This window comes from Pseudonaja textilis, chromosome 1 (assembly GCF_049901715.1).
Source record: "Pseudonaja textilis isolate UNSWEBS1 chromosome 1, rPseTex1.2, whole genome shotgun sequence".
Lineage (NCBI taxonomy): Eukaryota > Metazoa > Chordata > Lepidosauria > Squamata > Elapidae > Pseudonaja > Pseudonaja textilis.
Genome location: NC_141990.1, coordinates 83,113,798 through 83,127,746, shown reverse-complemented (window position 1 = coordinate 83,127,746; position 13,949 = coordinate 83,113,798). Strand labels below are relative to the sequence as shown.

At 31.1% G+C, this 13,949-nt stretch overlaps 1 protein-coding gene across 7 annotated transcripts in view; it reads left to right on the top strand.

Annotated features, from left to right (window-relative positions):
• STXBP5 (syntaxin binding protein 5) overlaps positions 1–13,949 on the top strand; it is a 109,110-nt gene that overhangs the window by 82,641 nt on the left and 12,520 nt on the right. For 2 of the 7 annotated variants that reach the window (XM_087939658.1, XM_087939683.1), the window contains 5 exons: positions 1,134–1,217; positions 4,667–4,732; positions 6,929–6,988; positions 7,087–7,134; positions 12,414–12,464. In XM_087939658.1, coding sequence (XP_087795784.1) covers positions 1,134–1,217; positions 4,667–4,732; positions 6,929–6,988; positions 7,087–7,134; positions 12,414–12,464 — 309 coding nt within the window. The remainder of the gene's footprint in view (positions 1–1,133; positions 1,218–4,666; positions 4,733–6,928; positions 6,989–7,086; positions 7,135–12,413; positions 12,465–13,949) is intronic. The other 5 variants (XM_026705634.2, XM_087939665.1, XM_026705635.2 and 2 more) reach the window with 5 other exon arrangements.

The window sequence follows — 13,949 nt, the reverse complement described above, 5'->3', positions numbered from 1 at the left end:
TGCCATGGGTTTGCCACAAATAAATCATGTGAGTTTAACTTTGTTTCCTTCTTTGATAGAGTTACTAACTTTGTAGACATAATGTTCAGTGTCTTAGTGGGGTTAGACGTTGGCAAGCTTTCAAAAGAGTACTGCATGATATTTCATTTATAAAACAGTAAAACAGTAGCTGGGCCTACAGTTGTTTGTATGATTTCTCGAAAGATTGATCATTAACATTTCTGCTTGGAGGGTGATATCAACTGAAGTGTCAGAGAGCACTGTCCTAGTCTCTATGCTGCTCAACCATTTTTTTTTAATTAATGACTTGGATGAGATTGTTTAGAGAACATTTGTCAGGTTTATAGATGATTCCAAACTAGGAGTAGGAGTAGTAGTTTAGATGAAAGAAAATTAAAAAATCTATACAATATTGAGCAGTTAGGCCAAATGGAATTAATAGAATGGAATTTAGTGGGCAGTAAAATTAAACTTGTAAATCCGGATAGGAAAAACATATAGAATGATGAAGATTTTCCTTGGCAGTAATACATGTAAAAAGGATCTGAGTGTTCTTGTTGATTACAAGTTAAATTCAGCCAGCCGTAGGGTACTGTTGCTAAAAGGGCAAATGCTATTTTCGGATGCATTAACAAAATAGGCTCTGGATCATGGGGAGTAATTATTAACTCTACTCTTGCCCTGGTCAGATCCCATTTGGAATACTGTCTAGTTAAGGGCATCGCAGTTCAAAAAGGATGGTGACAAATGAGAACAAGTTCAGAGAAGGACTTCCAAAATGGTGAAGTATCTGGAAGTCAAGCCTTGAAGAGTCAGCCCAGTAGAAAAGATGACTGAGAGATGATAGCAACTTTCAAATATCATATAAACAGGAATAGACTTTTTTGGGTTGGCCCAGAGGACAGGACCAGAACTAATGTTTTTTTCAAAGATTTTATAGTAGCTCTATATTGTGATCAACTGAACTAATTGTATAAAAGTGTATTTGTAGCTTTCTCCTAGGCAAATAATAGAAATCAGTAGCAGATTCTATTTCTAATATATTTTACTCAAATCAAGTCCTTCTGTAGATTTTCCTGGCTTCAAATGCAAAATGTTGGTGTTTTGTCTTTTCTTTTTATTGCTTCACTAAGGCATGCTGGCTGTTGTTTCTTGCATGTGTGGCCACTCTAGCTTATATTCAGACTCTATGAAAAACCTTCTCACCTCTAACATATGTAAGTTATCTAATGACAATGTAGTAGATTTAGGTTCAGCATAATTATTCGTGTGTCCTGAGATTTATTTTATGTTAGCACTTTTCTAACTGTTGTATGAACAAAAAATTGACTTTTATATTTACAAAGAAACATATTGTTATGCTTTTAGTGCAAGATAGAGAATACACATGGTTCCTCCATATTTAGTGCATCTCTTTGTGCCAGTTACACTGTGATGCACTGTTTTACAGCCAACAGTTGCCAAACCTCACCAGCACTATTTAGGTATTACAGGTACCTTCTGGTATAGACTTTGGAAAGAGGCTATGAGAAACTGTCTAATCTCTTTACTAGCCAGTAAATAAGGTGCCTTTCAGATTCAGTATTTCTATCATAAATTTTCCTGCCATGTAACATAGTTCATTCTTGTATCCTGGTACCAGATGAAAGTTAACTGTCAGATGAAAAAGGGAAAATTTAATTGTTGTTTTCAGTAATGCTATTTTCTTTTCTTTTCATAGCAATATCACTACAGATAGTTCTCGACTTATAACAGTTCATTTAGTGACCACTTTTTCAATGGTACTGAAAAAAATGACTTTACAACCGTTTTTCATATTTACGAGTGTTATAGCATCCCCGTGATCGTGTGATCAAAATTCAGATGTTTGGCAGCTGACTCATATCATGAGAATGACAATGGCAGAGTCCCAGGGTCATGTCATCCACTTTTGCTACCTTATAAAAGCAAAGCCAATAGGGAAACCAGATGTACTTCATAAACTATGTTACTAACTTGATTCATTTAACAACTGTGGCAAGAAATGTTGTAAAATGGGGCAAAATTCATTTAACAACTGCCTCACTTAGTAGCAGAAATTTTGGGCTCAATTGTGGTTATAAGTCGCGGACTATCTGTATATTGTCATTAACTGAACAGTATTATGTTTTTACGAACAAACATGCAAATAATGCTGCAGCTTTAAGCTAAATGCAAAGTAATTTCTTCCTACTGGATCCCTATGGATGAGGGATGGGAAGCCTATAAAGTCCACCATTTGGTGGTTATAGTTTCTCACCCTGCCATAATAGACCCCAGTTAGTATGTCTGCCATACATCTCGGTCACATGGTAGTTTTCTTTCTTGATAGTCTCAAAATTGATTCTACTCCATTTGTATTCTCTCTCAAGATTGGTCAACATATATCCTGCTAAGGGTTTGGATTCTTCTCTTAAGCATTATTAAATTGTTATCATCTCTTCCTACCCTCTTTGGTGAAATAAGGAGATGTCAATAAAGCAAGAACCCAGATTTCTTTGAAACCATCAAGAATTCACTAAAAGTTGCTTTTGCTCAAGAATGATTATTCTTCAAAGCTTTCTTATTTGGGGAATAGCTTGTCAGGGCTTTCTTCCAGAGGGAGGAGCAATTACACATATTTGGCATAGTAACTTTGAATTTGTCAAATATTTTAAATTTTTCACAAGGGCTTGTGAAAATTACCAGTTAATGGGAAAACACAATTGGAATAGTCTATAGGAATATACTATGAAGAAAAAGAGCATTTCTCTTCCAGTATGAATATTGCTTCCAGTATCTATTCTGACTTTCTGCAGGAATTTAAGGCAAGTTACTTGGAAGTTCTCCTTCAATTTGTCTCCACAGCAACAGAGTAATGCAGTTGGTTGAGCTGGATTTCAAATGGGTCATTCCAATCCTAATACAGCAGTTTAACCAATGCATGGTGCTATTTTTTGTTCTAGTTCTACAGTTTTACCTCAGCATCTCTCATACTACAACCCACCCATCTCCAATTTTATCTATGGACTGCCAGCATCTATTTCATTTTTGTGCTGGGTTCAGTTTTAATCTTTTAGGGGTATATTGAAGATGAGTTTTTGATTCCTGTGTTAGAGATAATATCCCCATTATTAAATTGCTTAATAGGCTTTCCATCTGGTTTTAATCAGCAAAAACTATTTGACCCTAAGTGTTTAAACTATATTATATACAACTCATTAAATTGTAATTGATACTGCTTTTTCACAAATGTAGTATTTAATGAAATTAAAAGGGTTATAATAGAAATGAAGCATAAACTATTTCTGTCTTTTCCAATCTGTTATCTTTCAACACATCTGAATGTTTCAAATGGAGAAAACAAAGTTTATGCTTTCGTGATGAAAGAAAGTATGGCTTATTCTTCCTTGTATTTGGAGAGGCCTGGCCAAATTCCATTATTAGAATTATTTTTAATGACTATGTAAACCAAATAAGAGTATTTAATCACAGTAACAACTGTTGTATCTTTTGCAATTCAAGAAGTATCATTGCACTGTGAACGATTTATGTTTTAAGGGTTTTTTATATTTAAAATGCACAATTGAGTTTCCCTGGGACAATATATAATAAAAGTGAAGTATTACTATAATACAAGGCTCTCTAATAGTTTGGCTTGGGTATTCATTTGAAATTTTTAGAAGTATCATACATGCCATTATAAAATGAGTGACAGTGGATGATTGGTCATTCATGAAATGCTACAATAATTGATTTTATAAAAAGGTTACTTCAAGGCTACAATAAAAATAATGTGAGACCCTAAATAAATAGCATAATTGATGCTTGGGCCTTTCAAATAAAAACTTGGTTGACTTAGGATTTTCTTCTGTATGACCATCACCAGATGCCACCCTCATATGCCAAATCCTCTGACAGCATAATTGAATCCAGAAGAGACTTTTTATGTGCACTATGTCATGCGCATATATTTCTACTTACCTATCTTGATGATTTTTGTTCTTTCATTCTCTCATCTTGATTTGTTCCACCTGCCTCCCTCACCTCCTCATAGCTCCTCATAGCCTTTTTCATTTTCTTTCCCTGGCTCCATCTGATCATCTACACTGTTCCCCTGGTGTTTTGTCACGCATGGGTTTTCCCTTCAATTACCAGTCTGGTCTGTACTTTCTATTGGGGCAGGGAGGCAATCGGGGCCTACAAAATGTTTTTTGGGGAAGCACTGTTCACTTCAATATGATAATCATCTGTCCTCTAACATGGAAATGTCTTTTACAAATCAGTTTGCAAAACTTTGACAAAAATATGCTATCCACACACAGTATTTGTGAGTATAAAGAGAAAGGAAAGATAATGTCAGAGACAGAAAAGGGAGTACTGGGGGTTAGAGATTAAAAAGGTGTTTTTAAATTAAAACAGTAGTTTTCCAGAATGGAGATTTCTGAAGTTTTAAATTTAAAAAATGGAGAGTAGTTATTCTGTTTCATTTGCTGTTTGTACCATAGATTGCATTATATTTCAGATTAATCATGTGCAGCTTCACTTTATATACTTATTACATTTATACACTTGGCCTCAATAAACAAAAATCTTATGTATTTTATTTTTCAAATTAAATCTTGTTAAAAATCTGAAAAAAGTCTATTGTATGCTTTCTGTTTGACAGCAGGTCTTTGTGATATCAATGAAAGTACTACAGTACAAGAGGATCGTTGCAAGTCACCCACTTCAGGTAATTAGTTAAACTTGCAAATAGTTTAAATAATACTTCAAAATGCTATATGACCTGGAGAGAAGTGTTCTTTGATTTTTGGGTTCCAGAAGGTACTTCACAATGAACTTCACAATAATTTTTCATATATACAGTTCAAGCAAGTATGTGGTCCTGTTAATATCTTTGTCAGGTGAAAAGTTGGTCCTTGATTTAATATACGAATTATCCTTATACCACATCCATTTCTGTGTACTTATAATTTATGTATATTATTGGCAACAAAAAATAATTACATTATGTAGGGGAAGTGTTTTAATTATCTGGGACTATGAGTTTAGATCCCAGAAATTTCAAGCAGTGTTTTTCTAATCATAGGCAAACGTGAACTTTGTTCTATTGAGAAGCATAATTTCTTTAATCATAAATGAAAGTTTGCAATTGAGTGTGATAATTTACTTTGGCATAAGCTTCAATTTATATATGAATGATATGATTTTTATATAGAAGACATCCAAGATTTTATCACGTATATATTAATTCTGGAAGTTAAGATGTAAAGATCAGAGTAGGGTCTAGAATAAAAACAAAAAGCCGTGATGATATCAAAAATACTCATAATTGGGTCAGCATATAAAATGATTATTTGTAATATGTTCCTTAAATATATGAGTGTAATGATATCTTTATCAATTAAAATTTTAATGGTGGTAGCAATCACTTACTTCATTCTATTCTATCATTTTTCCTGTAGCCTGAATTATTATAGTGACAGCAATCTGAGATGCAGGGAGGGAAAGGCATACCAAAGTACTATAAAAGGATCCACTACTGGTAGGAAGGAGTTTAGGAATTAGTAGTAAATTTGAAAAGAAAAAGCAAAAAGATCACACTGCCATAGATGATATAATTTGGAATAATTGCAGGATCTTCATAATTTTTTAAATGTATTTATTTTAAGAAGAGTCCCTTACTTATTTGAGCTTAACTGCAATCTTACCCGATATTGGAGAACAGAGTTAGCTATCATTTGAAAGAAGGAAATAAAGCATACTCCAAAATTCAACATAGATTCTTAGAAAGAAGTAGTTCAAAGTAGTATTTCCATCAGGTCTTGTTATTTTTAGGAGTAATTTTACAGGTAAGAAAAATGTTACTTCTTAAGAAGTTTTGATATATAGGAAAGCTTTAAATTTTGTTTAAATACTCCTGAAGAAATAGTAAATACAAGTACCCTTGTATTTTCATTTTTTTGCATGAGTCATCTCAATTTAGATAGGATCGCAATTTCTAATGGTAAGTCATCCTAGAGAATGTAATTGAGTTTTTTTCCCCTTGTTACTAACATGCAAATCCTAACCTAACCATTGAATATGTGCTAACTCAATTTTATTAGCCAGTTCTGTTACTCTTCATGGCTTCTATAGATTACACGTATGAGATTTGCCCTGTGCAGATGTTCTGGGAAGTTCTCTAAATGAGCTTTTTTAAAAGCAGGAAACTCATATAAATTAATCACTATGCCCAATTTTTTTTCGGTTTCTCTTCTACAGGTAATAGAAAAATCATTCTGCTTTGAAATGAAGAGCGTCACTTTATAATTTACTATTCAATAAAACTTTCACTGATCTATTTTCAGTCTTAATTTATTTCTTTTTTAAAAAAAATTAGATTGACTACATATATAATTTACCATTGGAATTTAAAATATAAATTATATTGTCTGTCATTATACACTATGAACTACTTTGTTAAATATAAAACAGTCTTGTCAAATTTTATTTTTCTTTACAGTATTAAGTAAATATGTATCTGCACTTGTTTAATAGATGGAGTTAGATTACCTTTCATTGGGAAATGAATACTTTAGCCAAAATAATGTTATGTGTCTGATTGAAAACGTAATGACATGGTGACATAGGAAATACAGAGTTGTCTATGAAACTGAGATCCCTTTACAAATTCTGTGGGCATCAAAGGAGTGAAGGAGGTATAATTGGAGAGTTCAATGTTATATAGACTTTCTTACCAGTACAAAAAAATTAAATACAAAAGTTATCCATTCTGATAGTATATATTTTAGACTATTATTTCATTTGATGCAGACTAGGACATTGTGTCCTTTCCTTATTTTTATAATCTGTTCCAATTCCTTACCTGTATGTATTTTGTTTTGAACCTCTTTATATTCCTTCATTCTTGTCTTCACTCATGTAGGTTCTGGTTCCCCCAACAATTCTGGTGATGAACAAAAAATGAATAATTTTATAGAAAAGGGTATAGTATTTTTATTTCTAAGAGTACAGTATTATCATTGATTTCACTAGTTTATCTTTTTAGTAAATTGACATTTTCTATCAAAACATTATTTGCAGTGAAAACCAAAAGCAGAAAGTTTTCCAAGATGATAGCCAGTGATATAGGTAGGAACTAGACAAAAATATCCTTTGCTCCTTCCTGGCACTTTATTCTATGCAGCGCTTAATTCAGTTGTAAAACAAAGCAAGCTGCAGTGCATTACTATTAAATTAATACTCTCCTAACCATTTATTTGCTTATTTTCTAAAATACTTCGCTTTGTTATTTAATCAAGGAGATGGGCTCTTAATTTTTTTCTAATTTTATGCACACATTCCTCCTCCAAAAAAATGGCTTCTGGTTTAAAATATTGAAGAAGTTCAATCGTGTAAACATTACTGCATAAAGCATTTGTAACTTGGTCCTCTTGAATAGATCTAATTATGTTGAAATGAATAGATCCTCTCCTATTTTAAGAATAAAAGCATGATACATTTTTATCTCTGAATTGCTGCTAACCAAACTAATATAATTGACAATAAGTTGAAAATTGTAACATTTGCAGTACATGTGAATGATGATTGAACCCTTCTGTTGTAAGGATGTAACTATGGTGAATGATGAATTAACATACAGGAGAGATAGGAATACTTTCTTGCTTGGATATGGTTATTTTGCTTTTTAACTTTTATTTTAAGGTATAGAGATACTGGTTTTCTGTTTAAATTAAAGCTGTAATTCTTTGGCCATTTATCTGGGAATACTTTACTTTAATTGAGTGGTGCTCACTTGAGTATATATTACATTATTGCACTATAAAGGCTTTTCTTCCCTATATTTCAGTTTCTGTCATTTTTACTTCTATGATTTTAGTAATTATCTAAGAAGATATATATGTTTGCATAGAGCTTGGCTCATTCTAAATTTCTCTTTTTATAGCACATTTGATAAGTTATCTCTTTTCTTTTAGACAATGTTCAAAGAATTTATATATATATATTTGGTTGCATATTTGATAAAACTAATGACTAATTACTTCCAGCTTTTGAGTGAGAGTGTTGAAATCAGTGACTTTCTTATAGTTCTTCTGAAATTAGAATTCAGTAAGTTCATGGTAATGGGTATTATAGCAGGTAGTTTGGAAAAATACATTTTTAAATCATACTAATGGCATTGAATAAACATTTGTTATATTTCATTTTGAAAAGGTTAATACTATAATAATAACCCAACCAGATAGATACATTTATGTTGTACTAGAAGTGTAATGTAAATTTTAAAATTGTATTATATGTTAGTTTAGGAGCATCAATATTAGGTTCTTTTGGATGTATCCTGTGCCATTCAGATAATGCTACAACTGAGAAAGATGGACAAATCTAATAGGAAATACAGTAAATTCAGTAGTTCCAATGCAATACAATACTTATGAAACAATAAAAAATAGCTAGTTTTAATGTGTTGGTTTCCATTAGTCTGGTGTCATCTATAATTAAAATAAAACTCTTCAAAATAAACACACTTATGATTACTTGCAGCAGTTGCTTTGACTAAATAGCAGAAAAAAAATAAAAATTAAATAATATCTAAAGGGAGAAGTAGTTCTGGTCATATAATTATTCCAGAAAAATAGTTACAAACTAATATTTCTGGAGTGGGAAAGAAAGAAGAAACTTTTTTTCCTCACAAAAAGGAATTTACATTTTTCCTGAAGAATTGGGGGGAATTAAACTGGACTGAAGAATTGGGGGGAAAGGTGATTTTTTTTTTTTTAGAATTATGAAAAAAATGACATTTTCCAGATATTGTAAACTTTTGTATTCCACCAATGATGCCTAATATCAATGCAACTACAAGCCTTTTCTGTACTGAATTATTCCAGTTCTATGCTTCGGACACATAGTCCTCTTAAAATAAGAGTTAGGATTATTGTTCTTGGGAAGTGGTGGGGGGATATTTTCATTTTCATAAGAGAAGAGAAAAGGATTAATTGCTTTTTTGTCTGACTCCTTATCTGCTTTCCTGCTTGCCTAAGTAGGTCTCAGAGAATAAACTAAGTTTGCAGTGAAGAACAAGAAAATGATTGCTTGATTCATGTAAGTTAGGGAAAGTTAGAAGGTGCACTCTGTTCCACTGTTTGCTCTTCAGATTCAAAATATATCACCGCAAATGTAATAGTTTGGAAAGAAAGCATCATATTTTTGTTGAAAGATAAAATGTTTACTTTCAGTGTATTGATCTTATTTTAGTTCCATTAGTACTTTGTAAATAAGGGTTTTTATTAACTTATTATTTAATGGAGAAATAATACAGGGATAATATGTTTGACTACAAAAACATTAATCAGTAAATCAAGATTTATATAGCATGTTTTATGTTTCATAGCACCACTTTATATTATTAAATGGTGGGGTTTTTTACTTTTTTCTCCAGGGTCAAAATTAAACAAGGTTTATTTCAAGATTAAAAATCTCTAGAAATGCTTAAATTCATATTCACAGGTCTATCAAAAAGTGCTTCCTACAACTACCAGCCTTGTGAAGTTTTATTTTCAGAGAAAAATATCTTTCATTTCCAGAGAATGGTTGGCAGTTTCAAATGCCATAAGGAAGTTCATTAAGATTACAAATGAATGCTAGTTTCTCAACACTAGAGAAGTTGACTGTATTTCCTCTTGCCATTCAAAACAGATGTAGATACACTAGAATTCTCCAAACCTCCTGTTAACAAGAAGGTGAGAAAGCAAATCTAAGCAAGAGGAATATCTAGTTCAGTTTGTACCCTAGCTGTAACAAACAATTTCAACAAATAAAAAGTTTTTATCTGCAAATGTCTGTCAAAAATGATAAACTATGCAATGTGATTTTGTTCCTGTATAAAATGAGGAAAGCATTGGATTAAATCTTAGTTTCTATAATAAGTGGAACAAGACAGGGGGGTCAGTTTGACAAATGATGTTTTGGAGCCAAAATTAGTCCGAACAGTGCATGGTTGTATTTAACACTAGTTGAGTAGAGTTGAGGGGAAAAAAACATAGAAGGATCAAATGGGCATTGAATAGTCTTGCATATAAAATTTTGAAGCAATAGATTTTAATAAACTTTCTATTTTTAATAAAATTATTATATACACAACAGTGTGAAATCTCTGCTTCCAATACTTTAGTTGGTATGGCCTTCCTATGCATCAAGTTCTCCCAAGAATCTAGGACTTTGTAGTGTATCAGCATAATAATGTGTTCCAAGTAGTATTATCTTTTGTAATTGAATGATGGAAATTTTTCCAGTGTGCAGATTTTCTAAGTGCCATAGAAATTTCCATTTGTCAATGAAAAAATTACAGACTTAATTATTATAATATATATGATCCATATATATGCACACACACACATCATATATATTATAATAAGTGTTTAATTTTTAATTAACAGATGGAAATCTAATATATGATATATAATTATTATTATGTCAGTATTTAGGATTTAGATGGATGATTTACATGTTATGCTATTGGTGACTATTTAATTTTTTTCTACTTTGTGGATTGTGTAGAATTTGCCCTGATAAGCACTTTTAATATATATTGATTATAATTCAATATATATTATAATTCAATATATTGGGCATAATAAAGTCCTGCTATTTCCGAGTGCGGGTAAATCTAATCAGATTATATTATTATTATTATCATTATTATTGACTATTGTCAATACTTTTTGGTTTCATTTATTAGACATTATTTGGCCATGTGTAAACTTTTTACTGGTTATTGTGCAGTATACTTGAATATTTACTAATGGATGAGGTAAAGGTACAATTTTTAATAGGAAAAAGAAGGAGAAATGTTGTATACTAATTATAATTTCCAGTCTTCAGGTTTCTAATGTCTATAGAAATTTAGCCTTTTAAAGCTGTTTGTGTGGATTCAAGTTTGCATGGACCTGTGTTGCTGTGTTTGTCTGTCTTCAAGTTGGTGAAAAGATTTCCATTGTGGATTTTGACCCCCGCACCCAAAAAAAATAAAGAGATAATTGTATTAAATTCTGTATAAACTATATGTAATAAGAATTAAGCTGCCTAGACGCTTAATTTAATACCAGAGACTGTGTTAAATTCTACAACTATTTTCAACTATATTTTAAGCTAAAAACATATAAAGTAATATACACAATATAATACAAACTGTGATTTTACATAACATAAAACAATAATTTTACTCCACTTACCTGTAAGCCAAATTAATTACTCTAAAGCAAAAAGCAGTAGGAAATAACAGCCTTGGAAAGCTCCAACCCCCAGGCCTTTTATTAGCATAAGTTGTATTTTTTGAAGAAGAAGGGAAATTTATAGAACTTCCTGGAAACAGTTCAGTAATTCCAAGGATGCTTGATGAAAAGGATATGTTTATAGTAGCTACAGTAGCTACAATTATGTTACAAGGGTTTTTCATTTGGATTCTTTTAAAGCTTTCTGACTCTAGATTTTAGCCACTATAGTGTATTTAATATTTTATTTTCCTGCAAAGCATGGCCTTGTCTTATTTAGTGATGTAAAACATGTTCATTTTATTTATTTATTTTTTAAAAAGCTGTATCACAAGATGCCTTAAGAAACAGTTTTATTCTTAGCAACTACAAGCTTTAAGGGATAAATCTTGTATTACATAACCAAATAATTGAATCCTCTTTATTCGGGTCATATCTGTCCTCAATAATAGGGACATAATGTCTCTTTGAAAACCTCTTTTCCTTTTCCCTACACAAGTTAGGAGTAAGAATACTGGGACACAGCGTTGTCATTGGAAAAATAATGCTCACTCATCCCAATGCTTGCTATAGCTGTCAGAAAGCATCATTTATAAATATGCTAGCAGTTTCTCCCATAGTATATCTCTAATAGCCTTGTGTAGCCCTATACCCTTTGTAGTGTTTTAAGTATAATTCTGAAACTTTCTAACATTCGGGGGCTTTTGGAGGCTCAATCTCCTGGCAATTTTCTGTGATCTTTGCCATTTTAGAATTGCAATATTTGGGACAGAATATTGTCTGTAAAAAGATATTTAAATAACTTTGGCTCCATCTTGATTTGTATTGTTTAAACATGTATTTGGGGGAACCCAAATATAAATCAGAATATCTAATGTGCCACAATAAAGACATTTGAAAACCTAATAATTTTAAATATTAATATTTTTAATTTGCTTTAATTCCAAAAAAGTAATTGTCATACTCTCATTGCACCTTTGTAATTAAACTTTTCATAAATATTTGTTTACATACACATACTTCCTTGCTTAGAACTAATATATGAATTCTGAATTTGAAAACTGACAATTTTAATTATTTCATATTCTCTGAAAATATGATCATTCTAGTTTTATTACAAAACTATACATTATTTTTCAGCAAAGATGTCTAGAAAATTAAGCTTACCAACTGAACTGAAACCTGAGTTAGGTAAGTATTTGTTCAAAGCCTGTATTAATGGTGTTTATAGTCTTTCAAAAGGCTATAAAATACACACTGTGTATTTTGAAATTTCACACATCTAAGTAGGGAAAATTTCCATTTATTTTTCATTGTTCAGTTCCAAGATTTGATGCAGTGCATGCTTACAATTTCTTTGTCCTCAATTTGGAACTACTTTTATGTTCCTCTTTAAAAGCCATGAAAATCTCACCCACAGAAGTATAATTTTGTTCATAGTTTATTTTTTAATTTTCATAATTTACACTATTACTTTCAATAGAAATCAAGAATATAAGGAAATCATACATAATTTTCAGGAATTAAATAATAGTAAGTAATTAGGTGGAAAATGCAAGTACAAATCTCTCTTTAGCCATAAATTTGGTGGAGAGAATCAGCTTTTTGGGGTGACATTATCCCATGTTCCATACTGAGGCATTAAAATAATGGAGAGAATCATATGTATAATACACCCTTTTTTGAGAAATAGCAGGACAAAAATATAATTTCAGACAATTTTCATGAAAATTATTTTATACATGGTACATGGTATGTAAACCTATATTTTATTGTTAACCTAGTACTTACGGAGAACTCTACTAATCTCTTGAAATGTTATTTTGCCCAGAAAGTGCTTCTTACAAACTATTTTATCCTGTAAAGCAAATAAAAATACATAGAAACTTAGTCAAAAAACGCTGAATACACCAGTTTACCTAATTCTCTATTTTCGGTTTTATATAAAACACTCAATTTTTGTTCATGGTAAAAAAATTTATGAATACTTTAGTAATTCTTCATCAATTCTTTTGTTTTATTTAAAAAGCAAAAACAATTTATAAAGCGCTATTCTAAAAACGTGCTGACTATATTGTAACAAAACATGCAAAACATTTTGATATTAAGAGGGACCAAGAATTCTTACAGTTCCAAATATAGAAGATCTGGACAATGAGTATAATCAGAAATCTCTTTCTGGTAACATAACCTTTTCTATTGGAAAAAGTGGGATTGGGTTTGGGAGCAATCCAAACCTTTAGAAAGCCTCAAAATCTTTTCTGGAAATTTTAGAAAGTTTCAGAACAGATTTGTGGGATATATTTGAGTTTGTAGGTGAGGAGGACAGTTATAAAAGAGCTATATTGCACAAGGAAAGGGTAGCATCTGTTCATGAGGCATGGGACTATTTTTACTTGGGTCAGTCTATATCCAAAAAGTTCAGCATACTCTTCTGATTTTCCATTTTCACTATATTTTTAAAAAGTGAAACAAATAGTACTTTTTAGAGTTTATTAATGTAGAGTGATGAGTGTATCCAAAAAGAACCTTAATTTTTTAAGGCATATTTAGTTTCTTTTGAAACACACTAGAATTGCCCCATCAAATATTGCTTATATAGTTGAGAATATATTTATAGCTGTATCCAATTGTCTGTTCTATATATTAAAATTACACTTTTGAAAAATATTAAAT